General features: G+C 39.5%; 1 protein-coding gene across 5 annotated transcripts in view; it reads right to left on the reverse strand.

Moving 5' to 3' along the window:
• Positions 1-18,884, reverse strand: part of CDADC1 (cytidine and dCMP deaminase domain containing 1) — a 34,156-nt gene that overhangs the window by 11,013 nt on the left and 4,259 nt on the right. Inside the window, exons 2-5 of one of the 5 annotated variants that reach the window (XM_055132034.1) lie at positions 10,745-10,819; positions 8,186-8,250; positions 6,797-6,974; positions 2,039-2,608 (exon numbers count right to left, since the gene is read on the reverse strand). In XM_055132034.1, the coding sequence (XP_054988009.1) occupies positions 2,039-2,608; positions 6,797-6,941 (715 nt within the window). In that variant the 5' untranslated portion in view covers positions 6,942-6,974; positions 8,186-8,250; positions 10,745-10,819. Of the gene's footprint in view, positions 1-2,038; positions 2,609-6,796; positions 6,975-8,185; positions 8,251-10,744; positions 10,820-18,884 lie in introns of those variants that run through there. The other 4 variants (XM_055132039.1, XM_055132024.1, XM_004604615.2 and 1 more) reach the window with 4 other exon arrangements.

Here is an 18,884-nt window from a genome sequence, read left to right on the forward strand (position 1 = left end):
CTCCTCATAATCTAATTGTCATTTTTTTTTTGGTCTACCTCAAAATAGTGGATGCTTTACTCATCATTCAAAAGTCAATTAATAAACACCTTTCACTTTTTTGTAGAATGAGTATAAGGAATTTCAAGGTCCATTTTGTTTGGTGTTTAGGCCACACCTGAAGGTGCGGAGTGGCTACTCCAGGCGGTGGATGCAGTGCCAGAGAATAAGCCTGTTGAGCTCTCTCAGAATTCCTTTGAACCTTATGCCTAATTTTTCAATGAAATGATTTGAGGGGTTACTTTTTTTTCACCTTTACAGTAAAATCAAGTTATCAACTCAAACTAAATAGTATGAGTGAAATGCCTGAGTCATTGAAAGAACATTTCTAGCAGTGGGGAAGTGACCGTGCCAGTATCCTCTCTCTTTTGGAAGTGTCAGGAAGTGAACTCAAGGCCCCATTGCTGGACTGTGCTCGTGGTTGTGAGTCACCTGGCCTGTGCCTGACACAGTGGGCACTCAGGATTTATTACACAGTTTACACCAGTGAAGAATACAGGTGTGTATTTCCTAATCCGGAATCCCGTGTGGAGTTTTTTTGGGTTTTGGGCAATGTGATGTATCTATTTTGTGGTCATACTGAACCACATATTAAGTTTATATATTGTTTTTTTCTCCATCTATATAAATGTATTTGATTACAAAGAACTACCCAAATCCTCCTGGAAGTGTTGTAAAACATCTAATAATTGCTTTCTAAAATACAAACAATTCTGAATTCCTTTTCATTTGGTTCCAAGGGTTTTGGCTAAGATTGTGGAGCAATAGCACAGTGGGTAGGGCGTCTGCCTTGCATGCGGCCGACCTGGGTCCGATTCCTCCATCCCTCTCGAAGAGCCCGGCAAGCTACCGAGAGTATCCCGCCCACACGGCAGAGCCTGGCAAGCTCCCTGTGTACAGCTCCCTGTATTCGATATGCCAAAAACAGTAACAACAAGTTTCACAATGGAGACATCGCTGGTGCCTGCTCGAGCAAATCAATGAACAACAGGAAGTCAGTGCTACAGTGGCACATTTATGTTTTTTCTTCACCCACTCAGTGAAAAAAAGAAAATGGTGAAGGCTTGGGCTCATCCCTGGAAGGGTTCGCAGAGCAGAGAAATACATGGTAGCATGGAATGACACCGCCTAAGGGGTTCAAATTCCTGGCAAAGTCATCACAATCAAAAATGATTAAGTGCAAAAGCACGGCTTGTGTACAAAACTGTGAGGAAACAATGGTTAAATTAGAGATCTGTAAAGAACAGATGGGCACATTTACTACATAACTGCTTGAAACACTAGCATCACACCTGGTTTGATGAGCTGTCGTGTGAGAAGGGTCTGAGTGCAAGTGTAAGAACAGCAGACTTGCACCTCCCAGATTAACACTCATGCTGGAATCTGTATTCTAATTAGCGAAGGGAAATTTCTAAATTATAGGTACGTACTGAATAAGTCACAGCTGCTGCCACTTAAATTTGTCCTTCTGTAATGGTTCAAGGAAAAGCCCTTTAGAAAGCTGGTTTTGGCAAACAGACTAATGTATGTAAAGTCCACAGTATGAGATAATTACATGAGTGCAGGCTTTTATACAACATCGTTGTTTGGGATCGCAGGGCAAGCGCCAGTAGTAGAATCAGTTTCTAAGGGACTCCATGTACAGCCAGTGAGAACAGTCCCTCCACTGATATTCCTTCAACCCAGTCTGTCTGCAGCACATCCCGCTTCTGATGCAGCGTACACCTCTTCATGCATATAGACCTTTTCTGAAAGAATGATGAAGATTTTCTCTTCTTTCTTGAACAATTTTTTTAAATTCCATTATAAAACCTTCAATTATTTTGTTCTTCTATTTTTTTTTTTGGTGGGGGGGGATACCTTCATTTTCAAGTTGCATTTTAAAAAGTGATCGGGGCTCTACATTGAAAAATATTGTGCTTTTATGAACTCTACCACTGATGAGACAAATACAACCCACCCAATCCATCCCAATTTATCAACTAAGCATAGAACTCACCAGTTCGGTACGCCAATAACCTGGCCTGAACCATGCAGTGCCTTGCAATTTCTTGTGGCAAACTTTGGTTGTGAATTTCATTAGTCTGCTCAGTATTGACACAGTAAAATCCGTAGTGTTTATAGTTGGGCACACTGGAAGCTACTGTGGCCAAAAGTAGGATAAGGTCTTTCATGCTTTGCCTCAGATTGCTAAAGTATGGATTTTCACACAGGTTCTCCAAACCTATAGTCATCAGTATTTGTTTATGCATTTCTTCATTTGAAACCAAAAATAACATTTCATACTCTTTTATTCTTTCTTGTTTACATTCAGAATAAAAGTCAACGTTAGCATCCGGTAGTGTTTTTGCAATTTTTTGAATAAAGTCACATTTGTAAGAGGTCTCCTCTACAAACTGCACCATGTAGCACACCAAAGGCTGGAGCAAGACACACACGTGGGCCCGGCTGTTTGACTTCAGCCTTTCCACTGCTTTAGCATCTAGCTTTGCATCTTCAGAACTGGAAGCCTCAGTAAGCAGACTTATTTCTGGATCAGCAGGCCAGTATGAAATTCGGTTAACACCAGCTGAAATTTTTTAAAAAAGGTAGTTATCAGATACATGCTGATACTAAAATTTTTCTTAGTAAATCAACCATATCCTTGAAGTTGATTTAAGAGTCCCAATATAATAAAGATCTATTACCAAGTCACCTATAATGCAAGTCATCTAGCTCTGTCACCTATTAAAAAAAATACAGCCCGAGGATGGCAAATTATGGTCCACAGTCAAATTTAGCCCATTCTCGTGTTTCTGCACAGCTTCTAGTTAATAACAACAGATTTCAGTTCTAAATATTTGGAAAAATCAGAAATAGTTATTTTCCGACACAAGAAAAGAATATAAAATCCAAATCTTTGTGTCTGTAAAGCAAGTTTGATAGGAGCAGATTCGCCCAACTACTGATCTTTTTTGGCTGCTTTTGCACTAAAGGAGAGGACAGGGTGAGAGGGCAAAGAATGAGTAGCTATGCAAACACTACATGAAGTGCAAAGCCAACACATTTACTCTCTGTCCTTGAGAGGATAAGTTTGCCACGTCCTTACAAAGCTCATGGAAGCTATTTATTACCATGGAACATATTTTTGATGGCTTCTACTGGTGTTGCTCTGAGTGATCCCAAAATCTAGAGCTGAGACTGGACCAAAGTCCTACAAGTAATGAAATGATGGCTTTTGGAATGGTCAGAACTGACAACTGATACTGTTTAGAGTTTCTTTTAAAAATCTTTTGACTTGAGAATTTCCATGTGAGAAATTTTTATTCCATCCCAGATTACATAGGTTTTGTAAAACAGGTATACAAATCAAACATTTATTGCTAATAAATCATAAGATCTATTTTCAAATCATCCCCATATTCAGTTTCATAGTCCTCTCGGGATTGCAGGCCACTGTTTAAGAACTTAGGTCTAGAGCAGGTTCCCAAGTAGGCAATATAGTCCCTGGGGTGGGGCAGGAGGGGGGTGGCCTAGAATGATTCAAGCAGGCACTGTAGCCTCAGAGACAATGGTTGGGGACACTTCCACTGGGAAATCCAAGTGTTCTTTTTTCTGAAAAGGGTGCAGTAGGCCTAATGAGTTTGGGAACCTCTCACAGAGTTTTATGCCTAAACAACTCACCCCTGCATTAAGAATGTGTCTGTACTCTGAATTGTTTCTCTGAAGCTATTATAGGAAAACATTCTAAATAGAGACCAAAAACATTGACGCATAAGTTTATTTACAGAAGTATTGTTACAATGTAAAAACATGGGGGAGGGAAGCCAAATGGGGGAAATGGCTTGAACAAGCTATAATCCTCCTTATAATCAAATAGTATTTAAGCAAAATGTCTTTAAAAATGTGAAAAGTAGTGGAGAAGTGGTAGTGGTAGAAGAAATATTAATTATCTGACAACATTAATTAAAAATAAAACAGCAAATTAGAAGAAACATTTTCAATTACTGCAACAGAGAGAAGTTAGTGATTTTTAACATACAAATATATTTTCATTTATTAAGAGAGCACATATGAATTAAGTTTCAAGAGAGAAAAAGATATGAGCAACTTGCAAGGGGAAACAAAACCAGGTAAAACATATTTTTTAAAAAAAACATTTAATTTGTATTTGGAATTGAATGAGATGGCTTACAGAGCATTAACCAACTTTTCCAATTAGTAGAGTTGCCTTTGCTAGTATCTCATGTAACTTCGGGCAGGAGAGACTTTTTTAATGACTGTGCTCGGAAATGAAGGAAAGCTGGCTCACAGAGTGGTCTGCATTCTAAGCTACAGAAGAACCAAAATGCCTTCTTTGAACAAGCACACGTATCTCTATTTCCTCTGACTGCTCCTGACTGTGTGTGGCTTGGGCTGCAAGAATCAATGTTTAAAGACCCAAAGCTAATATCAAAACGTTCCCTCTGGTTGTATTTCACCATTCACCAGCTGAGAAGGAAAGCCATTTCCTATGATAGCCAATCTTTCATCTAAGCATTCTGATTTGAGGGGGGACAAATAATGTTTAAAAAAATGTTTGTAGACAGTACTATGCTGTCAAATGAAAAACGGTATTAAAAATGGGATGTTGATTTAGGATAGTCAAGGAAATAAATTAAAATATTTTGAAAAATAAATAAATAAAAATTAATGAATTAAATGGCTGATATACTAAAGTGAAGAACAAATCTAGAAAAAGTTACAAAAAATGTTTGTGAATTATGAGAATTAAAGATTTATATTTTCCTAGCTAATTAGTGGAGGGCTCTGTGACAGTTGCATAAGTGAAAAATGTTCACTGAAAAATTATATCTAATTGTACCTTTGGATTTGATTTTTTTAATTGAAGGAAAATATCTGCTTTTTATTTTACATTTGAGTGAATTTCATTTATACTGAAAATATGAAAAATTAACCTATATTAGTAAAAAATGGGCTGGTATAAAAAAAAATAAAAAAATGTTTGTGTACTACTAGCAAATGTTACAGAAGTTCTCAAATATTTTAGTTTCTTAGAGTCATAATGTTTTTTTTCTTTTTGGGACACACCAGGCGAGGGGTCACTCCTACCTCTGCACTCAGAAATTACTCCTGGTGGTGCTCGTGGGGAACAGAAGGGCTGCCGGGGATTGAACCCAGGTCAGCTGTGTGCAAGGCAAATACCCTACACAATGTACCATCACTCCAGCCCCAAGAGTCATAAAATATTAATAAGGACCCAAAGAGGTTTTGTTCACATGACTTATATTTAATAATATTAAATGGTATTTAAAAATTGAAACAAAAAGCTAAAATATTTATTTATATTAACAAAAATAACCTATTATACATAACAGTTTAATACAAAGTATATTTTTCAAAACAACAACGAAAACTAGTTGAGACAAATAACATTGTTTTAGAGTCTTACAAATTTATTATCTGGGTTAATAGAAGTCAGCTGGATTCTCAAATCTGCTTCTACTTACAAAACTTTATTCCTCTAGTTAGGTAACATGTTGACAGCAGTACTGCCGTGCAGGACCATGATGTACCATTATCACACTCACCAGCACCAAAGTGCCCAGGCACTTTCTTTTTTTTTTTGCTTTTTGGGTCACTCCCAGTGATATTCCGGGGTTACTTCTGGCTCATGCACTCAGGAATTACTCCTGGCGGTGCTCTGGGGACCATATGGGATGCTGGGAATCGAACCCGGGTAGGCCACATGCAAGGCAAACGCCCTACCCGCTGTGCTATCGCTCCAGCCCCTCCATATGTCTTTAATGGAAAAACAGTGTGTATGCTTACTGGGTCACAAAACAGAATGTCTAGTACACATAAGTTACAGAGAACAGCGGTGCAGCAGAGACGAGAGTTATAGAGGAATGACGTGTGCTACACTTCCAAAGCATAGGCAAGCCCTTAGAAGACCACTGCCAGCCAGTTCCCAGGAAAAAAGTGAACAGAAACGATGCCTTTTCTATCTTTCGATTTTGGGGCCACATCTGGTTATGCTTATACCTGCTCCTGTGCTCAGGGATCACTCCTGGAGGACTCAAGAAGATCGAGTCAGGGTCAGCTGCATGCAAGTCAAACACCTTACCCACTGTACTATCTTGCCAGCCCCAACAACTACAATTTCAACTGTCCCAGAAATGGGCTTCTACTAGGATCTCCCTACCAGGACAACGTAGGGAAATAGGATGACAGGCCCATCACTCCTATCAGAAAGTAAATGACAGCAACGAACCTGCATTTCTATCTGGAATTCCTCAGGTAGAGCCGGATGGAATACAATTTTGCTCAAATAAACTCTTAAAGTTTTTTTGCTTTTTGGGGGGGACTCACACCCAGCGATGCTCAGGGGTTACTCCTGGCTCTGCGCTCAGGAATTACTCCTGGGGGTGCTCAGAGGACCATATGGGATATTGGGAATGGAACCCGCGTCGGCCTCTTGCAAGGCAAACGCCCTACCTGCTGTACTATCGCTCCAGCCCCTTAAATTCTTAAATTTTTAATATGCTCCAGTTTCCTCTTTTAACAGTAGATAGGCATTAATCTACAAATATATAGGATTTGTGAAGTAGTTCATGACAGAGATCAAAAAATCCAAATTTCCCTCTTTTTCTTCCACTGTCACTGTCCTTATATGCATATTTGTGTCTCTAACATTTCTGTAGCAGGTAGACAACTCACTGTCAGTGACCATTTAGATTAGTGGTATCAATCCTCGTCAAGCTTTTCTGGGACTTACCATTTACAACCATTTTCAAACACGCAGAACATGGTTTTCTGGAAAAATAAAGATCACAGTTTTTCAGCCGTGACCCATGTTTAATAAGAGCAATTTTCCCGGCATGTAATTCTTCACTAGAACAGTGGAGACCAACAATTTTCATGTTTTTCACTACCACAAGACCAGTTTTCTTCACCTACATTAAGAAATAAAACAATAATTAGTTATATCTAATGGTAAGATTATCTATTATACATGATTAAGAAAATGTTTGCTTAGTTCTTTATCTAACACACCAGAAATATCTAGCACATGTGGTAAAGTGTGGAATGCTAGAGCAATAATACGGTGGGTACGGTTTTTGCCTTGCATGGGACCAATCCAGTTTAATCCCCAGAATCCCATATGATTCTTGGAGCACTGCCAGAAGTAATTCCTGAGTGCAGAGCCAGGAGTAAGTCCTGAGCAGCACTGGGTGCAGCCCAAAAAACAAAAAGAAAAAAAGGGATAATAAGGGAAAATCTGGAAAAGTCTCTGATTTTACACATGACCAAGTAAAGCCTAGAGAGTTTACATGACTTTCTAAAAAACCATGTACGATAAAAGGCAGACTAAAACTGAGATCATCTTAACTCTTTTATTCATTTAAATTTCATCTAAAATAAAGGTAGAGCTCAACTTCTTTCATAAAACTGGCTCTACCCATATTTAGCTAGAAGAATGACTGGAAGGTTATACTCAATTAAAGTAACTTATATGATTATAAAGGAATACATAAACTTTGTACAAAAATATAGATTAGTTATGCCAAATAAACCATTCCTAAATGCAATATCAAATTCAAAATAAATTCCATCCCTTCAGGTCTGAGGAAGAAAAAAGTCGAAGCTAGAGCAGCAAGCTTGAGCACTGAGTGTCTGCAAGAGGCTGAGTCTACCATGCCAGAAGCCTGCGGCTGGGCACTGGCTGAAGTCCCAAGAAGTTGCTAACTGTCACTCTGGGGACCAGAGAGATGGCCCGATGGGCAACACATACTGCAGACCTGGGGGCAGCACCTCATGGTCCTATAACAAAAAGAAAAACAGAAGACACCCCCCAAAAGGCCACTTTAAACCTGCAGTGTCGCAGCTTACACAACATTACACAAAAAAGCTGTGTAATAATATTAGTATCAGATAAAATGGCCTAAACTAAAAATTGGTTCTATGTCAGTCACAGAATGCACTGCTTTGCATCAAGATACTAAAATGTAAACCTGATTCTTGAATTCAGGACTGACTGTGAAAGTACAAGGGCAACCTAGGCTGAGAACCCTGTCTCCCTCATTCCACTACGACACTTCTCCCCAGTAGAACACACTTGATACCACAAAAGATCAGACCAAGCCTCATATAACAGATGGAATACCTGAGTTTCAACTCCAATTTTGAGTATACTGGTATAATTATGGAGAATGATACCTTGTGAAAGGCCTTAAAAAAAAAAGAGAGATGTCACTCATTCTTTTCCACAGTTAACAGAGTAAATAAAAAAATCTGTTTTATAACTATCCAAAACCATATCCAAAGGGATTTATGTGTATTGGCTTTCAGAATGTTTTCAATTTTCTCTTAAACTTTACCTTCCCGATCCTAAAATTTCTTAAGAGCTTATGCTCCTGAAATATAAAGAAAAATATATATTTGTTCTTTATAAATTCTGTTCTTTTTAACAGAAATATTGTTCTTTATAACAATATATAACAAGTTCTTAAAAAAACCAAAAAGCCCTCCAAAAAACCTGTCATCCTGGAAGGTCTTGTCAAAAGTGCTCGGAGGAGTAGGACTCATTTGATTAAACTCAACAAACTGTCATTAAGTGAGTTCAGCTTTAGATTTTTTTAAGTAGTTAAGGAGACAGAATTAAAGTCAGAAATCCTGACCATTAAAGATTTAAAATCACTGCTCCTAGTAAATGAGAAGCATATTCATCAATTTCTTTTTTATTAGAACAATCTGTTAGGCCAAGTTTATTTGTAATTATTTTTTTTGCCTAGAGTTCTTTAACTTCAGAAAAAAATATATATCTCTATATAAGTATAAAATACTTACACTTTTTAACTGTTTCTAAAGCCAAAATGAGGAATTTGAGACAAAATATTTTTACATCCCAAACTTAAAACAAAATACAGCAAAAAAAGTCTAAGCTGCATTCCACTGCAGTGCTCTCACTTATTCCCAGAGGACTGAATCTTTCCAGTGAATTAATTTTGTTTCACTTCACTAGAACACAGCAATCATCTCTGTAATCCTAGTCACAGAATTATATATTAAAATACAGGCAAAGCAGCCAGAGCGATAGTACAGTGGCCAAGCTGGGTTTGGTCCCTGGCATCCCATACAGTCCCCTGAGCACCACCAGGAGTGATTCCTTAGTGCAGGAGTAACCCCTGAGCATCACCAGGTGTGACCCAAAAAGTTAAAAAAAAAAAAAAAAAGAAAGAAAGAAAAAAACATATGCAAAGAGGCTAGTCTATTTTGCATGATTGTTTTTCTCCTTCCCTCTTTTGTTCTGTTTGTTTTCTGGGCCACATCTGGGGTGATCAGAGGCTATTCCAGCGGTGCTCCAGGGGACCAAGTAACTAAAGTGATGGAACTGGCACTCAGCCCTGTAAGTCATCTCTACCTCTCTCACCCTTTGCTTCTCTTATAATTAAAATCACCAAAACATTCTGAGGCCTGTTGTTCCGACACTCATGCCAGACATTTTATTCATTTACTTTTGGGGGCCATACCCAGCAATGCTCAGGGCTTACTCGGGTTCTGCACTCAGGAATCACTTAGTAGTGCTTGGGGGACCATATGAGATGCTGGGGATCAAACTTGAAGCCAGCCATGTGCAAGGCAAATAACCTCCCCATTGTATACACTTCAGCCCGTTGGTGAACATTTTAGAGATCCACTCTCAGAACTAATGAGAAAATCTCCAGAAATATCATCAGTCACCAAGGTCCCTTTGCCAAAATACATGTTTATAATCTCTACTCCATATTCAGTGAATCGGAATCTCTAGAAAACTTGAAAGATTAAAGATAATAAGGAAACACTATGCAATATTTAAAAAGAACAAAGTTCAACTGTCAGTTCTGGGTTTTGATTTTACCCTACTTTCAAGTTACTAAATTCCCTGCTAGCATTGCATAGATGGTAAACGATGTGACACAGATGGGTGAGAGAAAAGGATTTTATTAGAGCACAGCGAACAGCAGCAAGTCTGCGATGGTTCCCTAGCTCCCAAGTCCCACGGCACAGGTGGATCCCTGAACAGGAAGTGGGCTACAGAAGAGGAATGGACGCCAGGCCTAAGGAGTCCCTGTTTTAATGTGAACAAACGGCAGACCTCTTCATTCCAGAAGGATACATGACCTCAATTCGCAAGGTTTCTTGCTGCCACAAACAATGCTAATAAATGGTCAAAGTTAGCACTCTTCAAGCTTTTTTCACCTATTGATCAACACGTGTCTCGCACATGCAAGTCCCAGGAGCAGCAGTCATAACGAAGGTGGGAGACCAGTGGTCTTCAACCTTTCTATGCCCAAGAACCAGCACCAGTTCTTGGGGCATTGGCTGAAAGCCACTGGTCTAAGTGCAAGACAGGTTGAGCATTCTTGACAAAACCAGTCAGATGTTCTGGATTTCAAGAGAAGTGTGGAAAAGAGCTTTTTTCAAGACCATTTATATAAACTATTATAAAAAATGTTGGTATTATGAGTTAACTTTTTTTAAGGCAAGATATAGGAGAAATTATAAAATAACCCCACTGAAAACATATCTAGTTTTGGAATTATGCAAAAAATTTTGAGAAACAATTCCCTTGGTAAAAGGAATAAAGGACTTGAGTACAAGATGGACTTTTAGTCTATTTTAAACTACTGTTACTGATTTGTTATTATGAGTATCTGGTCATTTAGAAACCATCAAATTTCACCTGTTTTTGATCAGAAGATACCTTGACTGTCTCTTCATTATCTTCTAAAGGTCCATGATTTTCTGCTTCCTTTTCCTAATAAAAAGCAGATCAAAAGGGCAGGGGAAATGAGCACATAAGACATATGATTTCCTGTTTCAAAACTAGTTTTCTTAATGTTGAATAATTTTCTTTTTTTTCTTTTTCATTCAAACCCCGCAATGGTTTCCCATATTGGTCAAGTTCAAGTTTAGAGTGCTTAACCTTTATAATATGCTTCCTGCCTAGTTTTCCAAAATATAAGACTGGAAAATCTGGAAGTTGTGGTCAGAAAATAAAATTCTGTAGTCTAATATTTTAGGGTTGGGCTGGAGAGATAGTAAAATGGGTAAGGTGCTTGCTTAGAAAATAAATTTCTGTAGTTTAAAACTTCAGGGTTGGGCCAGAGAGATAGCACAATTGACAAGGCACTTGCTTCGCACACAGCTGACCTGGTTCAGGCACGGCACCTCATATGGTCCCCCAAGCATCACCAGTACTGACTGATCTCTGTGCAGCCAGCTGTTAGCCAAAAATCAACTAAACAACCAAACAACACAAAATAATTCAGGGTTGGGGCAATTCTGAGCAACAGAGAAGTGTGACCATGGCATGAAGGACTAAGAGGGAATCGAAGTAAATTAACTGGAATTGAGAAGGTAAGGAACAATGCAGCAAAGGCATTAGACAAGGATTTGTACAAGGTAGAGTAATGGTGCTCCAGAGATTTTTCTCTCTCAATATCTGGTACCATGGCTACATCACAGGACAAGTTGGAATTAAGGGAGCAGACAGAAGACTGCAAATTAGCCAATAATGTGATGGAAAGATTTATCCCAGTTTATCTGGATGGGCCCCAAATAATCACCAGGATCCTTACAAGTAAACAGTGGAGGGAGGAAAGGTCAATGGCAGAGTGAGGCAATAGAGAACCGAGCCTGTCATCGCTGGCTTCAAGGAAGGGGAGCATGAGCCAAAAGATGTGGGCGGCTCGGGAAGCTGCAAAATGTCAGAAATTGATTCTCTCCAGGGTCCTCCAGAAGGGCCAACCCTGCTGACACTTTGATTTGAGCCCCAGGAGAACCACTTCACACTTTTTTTTTTCTTTCTGGGTCCCATCCAACAGTGTTCAGGGGTTACTCCTGGCTCTGCACTCAGGAATTACTCCTTGAGGTGCCCGGGGGATCATATGGGATGCCAGGGATCAATCCCAGGTCGGCTGCGTGCAAGGCAAACACCCTACCCACTGTACTATTGCACCAGCCCCCACTTGAGACTTCTGACAGAGAATTGCAAGATAATTCATGTGTGCTTTAAGTCACCAACATTTTAGTAATTTATAACATCAGCAATAGATGACTAATACTGGGGTGTCCATAAGTCTCCTCTTAAAAATAAAACTCCAAGTATAAAGTTTTGAGCCAGGGTCAACCTTATGTATTTTATTATTTGAGGGGAGTATCAAGCAGTACTTAGGGGGCCCATGGGTCACTTCCAGACAGGGTCTGCGGGCCCAAGGATGTGGTGTTGCTACAGCATAAAAGAACTAGGGTCCAGCAGGACCACACCATTGGTGCTTCAGGGTCTGCAAAGCCATACCCATCACAGGAGTAGAATCGGGGTCAAGCCCATGTGCCTGACCCCCATACTCTCTCCCCGGTGCCTCTCTCTTCTTTATTTGTACAACAGAAAGGATTTCTATGCACCAGCCACAGACCTAGTTGCTCAGGCCACCGTGCCTGGAAAGCCAAGAGCTATGAAGACAGGAAAGAGATTATGAAGAGAGCAGGTGGCTAACACGAGGTGACAGAGCAGAATCCTGCACACCCCAAAACCCGAGGGACAGTTGGGAACTGAAGAAGGCAAGTGGGAATGGGCAATTTTACACATGCTGCTTACTTAGTCTCATAAGTGCTAGGTGCTCAAATGTTAACACCACTATAACTGTGTTAAACTATAAAATCCAGAACAGTCTTGATGGAAAAAAGAAATGCAAATTTATAAAAGAAAAGAAAGTCTCTAGAATTTTCCAAGACCCACACTGTGGGAATGAGACCTCTGCTTCCAAGGAGGAATGCCGAGGCCGTAGGGAAAGGGGATGTGGACGGCGACAGTGGAGACGGTCAGGATGAGATGATGAGTAGTAACAGCAGCTCACACTGACCGACAGTGCACCACGCACCGACAAGGTCTCATTTATTCCCACGACTTTGCAATGGAGCTGTTATTATTCCTATTTTACAAGCAGGGAAACTGTAGCAGAGAAAGATGAAGTAAGCCCACCATGATCACACATCGATGGAGCCCCAAATCCAGTCTTAACCACTGTGGTACAACGCTTCATTTCTGGGAAAATACAGTGAGATTGTTCAGCAAGAAAACAAGGTACCAGAAGATACAATAAAAGGGGGACAGGGCCTTGGGATATATACAGAAAAATGAGAGAACAAGGAAGTTATTTTACTTTGGGTTTTGTCTGTTGGTATTTAGGCCACACTCAGCAATGCTCAGAGCTTACTCCTGGTGGGCTCAGGGGACAATATGGGGTACCGGGGACTGAACCCAGGTTGGACTCATGCAAGGCAAGCACCTTACCTGCTTATCTCTCCAACACTCAAGAAATTATTCTAATTCTTATCAAAACAATACACAGTTTAGACAATTCTTAATTACAATAAACAAAAGAAATCAACCACAATGTTCTTCTTAGGGCAGGTGAGCATTCAAAAGGCTGAGTCATGCCCTGCAAGAGAGAACCCTAGTTTCAATCCCTAGCACCACATGTTCCCTGAGAACAGCTGGGCGTGGACTCGCACCCCTACCACTTGAAAAGTGACTGAATTAGCAACAGAATTACCTTAAAATGACAGTTATTTACATTAGTACTTGGTTTCTATTCTAAAACTTTGAATTATCTGCTTATAAATACTTTATCTCCCATTCATTTACCCAGTAGGCAGTGTTTCCCTGAGTGGCTGATGCTATGTCCTGGAGTAGGGGCACTGGACCCATCTGGGGGACAGCTATCTTGGGTGCAATTGGGAAGAGCTTTCTGTTTATTCCCTTAAAAGGGGTAGATTTCCAGGAGTAAATCTACCTGGAAATAGATTTACTTGTTTTCTAAAAAGGGGATGGCAGGCCAAATAAATGTGGGGACTTTCAATTTAATGACTGGATTCTTAAAAATTCTTACTCTTTATATTCAATGCATATATTGAAGAGCAATCCTCAAGAGTACCATAAATAGAGGTAACAATTCAGAAAGTTAATAATACACTAAAGCTGGTAAAAGTACAGACAACTTAAATGTTTAATAGTAAGGGAATAGTACATTATTATACAATATGCACAGCATGTGCCAGGCACTATGTAAAACTTCACAAATACTAATTCATGCATTTCTCAAAACAGTTCCACATATTATCTACAAGTTAACATATCGTGCCTCTGATGAAGAGGTAAAGGAACTTTTCCAGGGTCAAAGAAACAGTAGGAGGAAGAGCAGGATTCCAACACAGACAGACTACCTATGAAGACACTGGCTCCTCCTAAGAAGTTTAAAGAGTTTAAAGAGTCACACATTAGTTTAAAGAGTCACACCAATATTTGTACCTTTATAAACATTTTCCTAGTTATGTGGAAAAGGGAAGATCCAGAATTGTTATTTCAAATGAATAAAGAAAATAGAGAAAATAATTTGAAAAATTTACACAAAAAAGTTGCTAGTTTCAGTGGTGAAATAAGAAATTCCTCTCCATTTTTTTTTTTAAAAAAGAAACACTTTATTTGTAAAAAGTCAAAAAGAGAGTGTCGGCTTTGAACTTGAAACAGCCGCGGGATACAGGGCCAGCCCCAGCCGGGGCCGGTGCTCGGCTCTGGCCGGCCGGGTTTTCGGCCCGGATGCCCATGCCTCTGCAGAGCCGGTGGATGTGGAACGAGCGGGAACCAGAGACAGCTTTAGGAATTGGGGTTCCAGCAAGTGCTTGCACCCATGTATGGAGACTGTGAACTAACTTTGGCTACATGCTGTTCCAGGAAGGGAAATGATTCATTTTCAAATTTAAATCTTCGCGGACTTAATTACTATAATACAGAAATTGTAAACCGCGCGGCCGCGGTAGCGGTAGCGGCCACGCAACATTTTATCTCTTCATTCTCATCAGTGAAAAACTTATTATCAAATATTTCCCTGTTAATAGAGTTGTATTCTTAGGGGATAAATTCCAACAAAAATAGTGAGTCTGTTTTGAAACTCTAACAACAATAGTGAGTTATGTGTTGAAATCTGGAATGTAATCAAGGTAAAGAGAAAAGGAAGTGAAATTATCACTCACGTACGGGGTGGGTTGGGGGGTGAGGGGTGGGATGTATACTGTTTTCTTTTTGTTTGTTTGTTTTGTTTTTGCTTTTGTTTTTGTTTTTATTGGTGGTGGAATATGGGCACTGGTGAAGGGATGGGTGTTTGAACATTGTGTAACTGAGATATAAGCCTGAGAACTTTGTAACTTTCCACTTGGTGATTCAATAAAATAAATTAAAAAAAAAAAAAGAGAGAGTGTCAAAAGCAATGTTTCCAACAATGAAACAAACTTTATAGTAGGAAGTTTGTCACTCAGAGGATGGGGGGGTAGTGAGGGTAGTGGATGTGGATAGAATAGGGAAGGTACAATATGACTTGATGGACAGAAGTGGACACTCCCAAGGAGACAGAAAGCAGAAAGGAGGCATAAAGTGCTATCCTAGAAGCAGATGCAGGGGTAGGGGGCAGGAGGGAAACGGGGTATTTGTGGAGGGAAGTGGACACTGGTAATGAGACAGGTGTTGGGACACTGTACACCTGAAACTCAATCATGAATATTTTGTAACTTCAGTGAGTCAATAAAAAATAAATTTTAAAAAAGCAATGTTTCCAATATAATTACACCTCACACTGAATCTTTAGGTTCCTGTAACTTATTCTGAATAGCAAGAGCAGAATAAACAGCTTAGATGAAAGAAACACTGTTTTAAGAATATTTTTCTGAATAAAAAGTTTTATTCAACCTATATGACTATCATGTTTAATAATACAATTATTTAATTTAATGTGCCAATCAAATAAGAAAATTACAACACAATGTATTCCTGGTGAATATATGTATAAAAGTGAATATTTATACCATATATAGAAACTAAAATTAGATAAAATCTCAATATAATTCAGAGGTTCTTTAGAATGATTATGTGGGGGCTGGGGCAATAGCACAATGGGTAGGAAGCTTGCCTTGCATGTGGGTCTGATCCGAAGCACTCCTGTATGGCCCCTGGGAACCTGCCAGCTGTGACCCCTGAGTGTAAGGAGTAAGCCCTGAACACAGCAGCGTGAGGCCCAAACACAACCCCACTCCAAAAAAAGTTGTTTCTTTCTCTTAAAAAAACAAATTTTGGGGCTGGAGTGATAGCACAGCAGGTAGGGTGTTTGCCTTGCACGTGGCCGACCTGGGTTCGAATCCCAGCATCTCATATGGTCCCCTGAACACCGCCAGGAGTAATTCCTGAGTAATGCAGAGCCAGGAGTAACCCCTGTGCGTCGCTGGGTGTGACCCAAAAAGCCAAAAAAAAAAAAAAAAAAACCAAATTTTTACTTATTTTTTAAATTGAAATGTATTAAACACTGTCACTGTCACTGTCATCCTGTTGCTCATCAATTTGCTCGAGCGGCACCAGTAATGTCTCCATTGTGCGACTTGTTGTTACTGTTTTTGGCACATCGAGTACACCACAGGGAGCTTGCCAGGCTCTGCCGTGTGGACGAGATACTCTCAGTAGCTTGCCAGGCTCTCTAAGAGGGACAGAGGAATCAAACTCAGTTGGCCGAGTGCAAGGCAAACGCACTACCCGCTATGCTATCACTCAAGCCCGTATTTGACACATAGTATAAAAATTCAAGGTGAGCATTGTGTTAACTTGATATTTATATAAAACAGGATGGCCATTATAGTGATAATTAACAACTCTCACATCACAAAATTATGTATTTGTTTTTGTAATCAGAACAAGTAAATTCTACATTTTTAGCGAGCTTGAGACTTATAATACAGTAATGCTGCCTATCTGTGCATTTTTAGAGCTAGCTATCCTAGCTCTAAAAAATTTATTTACCACTCATTGTCAGTTTATGCCTTAAACTGACACGTATAAATGTGTAGATGTCACATTTATAAAGAACACCCCCCATCTGCTTCTTAAAGAAAACCTATTCTGTCTCTGGACCCTCAGCAATCATCATTTCACTGTATTTACAAGGGTTTTTTTTTTGGGGGGGGGGACTGTTTTTATTGATTTTGAAGGCTACACTTGGCAGTGTTCAGGGGTTATTCCTGACTCCGTGCTCAGGAGTGACCGCTGGCAGTGCTGGGGGCTGACCATATGTGGCTCGAACTAACCCAAATTCACACAAATTTTAATTCTTAGTCTCTCCAGTCCCTGTTTTTGTTGTTTGTTTCTTTTGTTTTTTGACAAGTCTGGCTTTTAGAAGATCCACATATACCTTTTCTCTGTCTGACATTCCATCATAATACATTCAAAGTCCATCCATGTTGTCACAAGGAGCAGGACATCCTACTTTTTCATGACTGAATAATTGCAAAATTCAGCTTTGAAAATTTACTTTTCTCGTCCCTCTGGTGCTAAAGACTTCATACATGGTGAAGCATTAACTCTACCACAGATCCGCATACCCAGCCCTAAAGTGCATTATTACACAGGCTTAAATCTCTGAACATTTGCTTCTAATCTGTCTTTTCAAAATAAATTTTATATGCAAAAATCTGCAAAAATACCCCCCAAAAAACACAACAGTTTTATAAAACTTTTATAAAATGACATTATACACTTTTCCAAGATGATATGCTATTAATAAAAGGAAATATTAAAATAATGGGCTTTAAAGGCCATGAAGTATTGAAATAACAAGTTTATTTCAAAGTTCTTATGTGAAGTCTGGGTGGGTGCTGAGGGAGTAGTTGAGAAAAAAGTGAATAAAAAAGTGCTTAATGTCTTAAGTAGCATTTCACTATTTATAAAACATTTGACATTGGAACTGGAGGAGAAAACTACTCTAAGGTATAATTTTATCATGAAAAGTTAATTTCCTAGTTATGCACAAATCTTACACCCTTCATGAAAATGTATTCGAAAGATCACAGACCTAAATGCATAAGAGTCCAAGAACAACCTAAGAGGAAATCCAGATGACTCCAGTGGAGAGGATGGCTTTTTAGATATAAAAACAGGATGATATAAGACATAATCAATACTAAGATAAACTTCATTAAAATTTAAAAATTCTCTGGACCACAGAGTTCTTGCTTTGCACATGGATGACCTGGGTTCAATTCCTGATACCCATATAGTTGGTCCCCGAGCATGCCAGAGCCAGAAGTTAGCCCTTGAGCACTGCTAGGTGTGTCTCCCTCCCACCCCCACAGCCCCCCCAAAATTGAAACTTCTGTGCAAAAGACAATGTCAGGAATGAGAAGACAAGTCACCTAACATTATCCAAAACAAACATAAAACACATTAAAAAAAAAACAACTCAGATTTTTTAAAAATGGGCAAAAGACCGTAATGGATACTCTACCAAAGAAAATGTACATAACTAAGAAAGAATGAAAGATACTCCACACCTTCTGTCAACAGGGAACTGAAACTTAAAGCAACATGCTATTACTATAAACCAGGGTCAAAATCTAGTACACTGATAAGAGCAAATTCTGAAGGGGGTGTGGAGGAGCAGGACCGCTCAGACCCTGGTAGTGGGCGTGCAAAATGGTCCAGTCATTTTCTGAGATAGTTAGGAGGTTTCTCAGAAAATAAGTCACAACTCTGTGCTTTGTTTCGGTTTGGGTTTTAGACCGCACTCTGAGGTGCTCAGGGTTTGCTCAGGGATCATTCCTGGCAGTATTGGGGGACCATATGAAATCTGGGGAATGGGACCTAGGCTGGCCATGTGCAAGGCCGATGCCTGACCTGCTGTGCTGTCTCTCCAGCAACACAGATAAACTCTTGGATTACTCTATCTAGAGGAACTGAACAATAGTCCACATCCGGTCCTGCATATGGATGCTTCATAGTTCCAGTC

This window comes from Sorex araneus, chromosome 1, assembly GCF_027595985.1.
Source record: "Sorex araneus isolate mSorAra2 chromosome 1, mSorAra2.pri, whole genome shotgun sequence".
Classification (NCBI taxonomy): domain Eukaryota; kingdom Metazoa; phylum Chordata; class Mammalia; order Eulipotyphla; family Soricidae; genus Sorex; species Sorex araneus.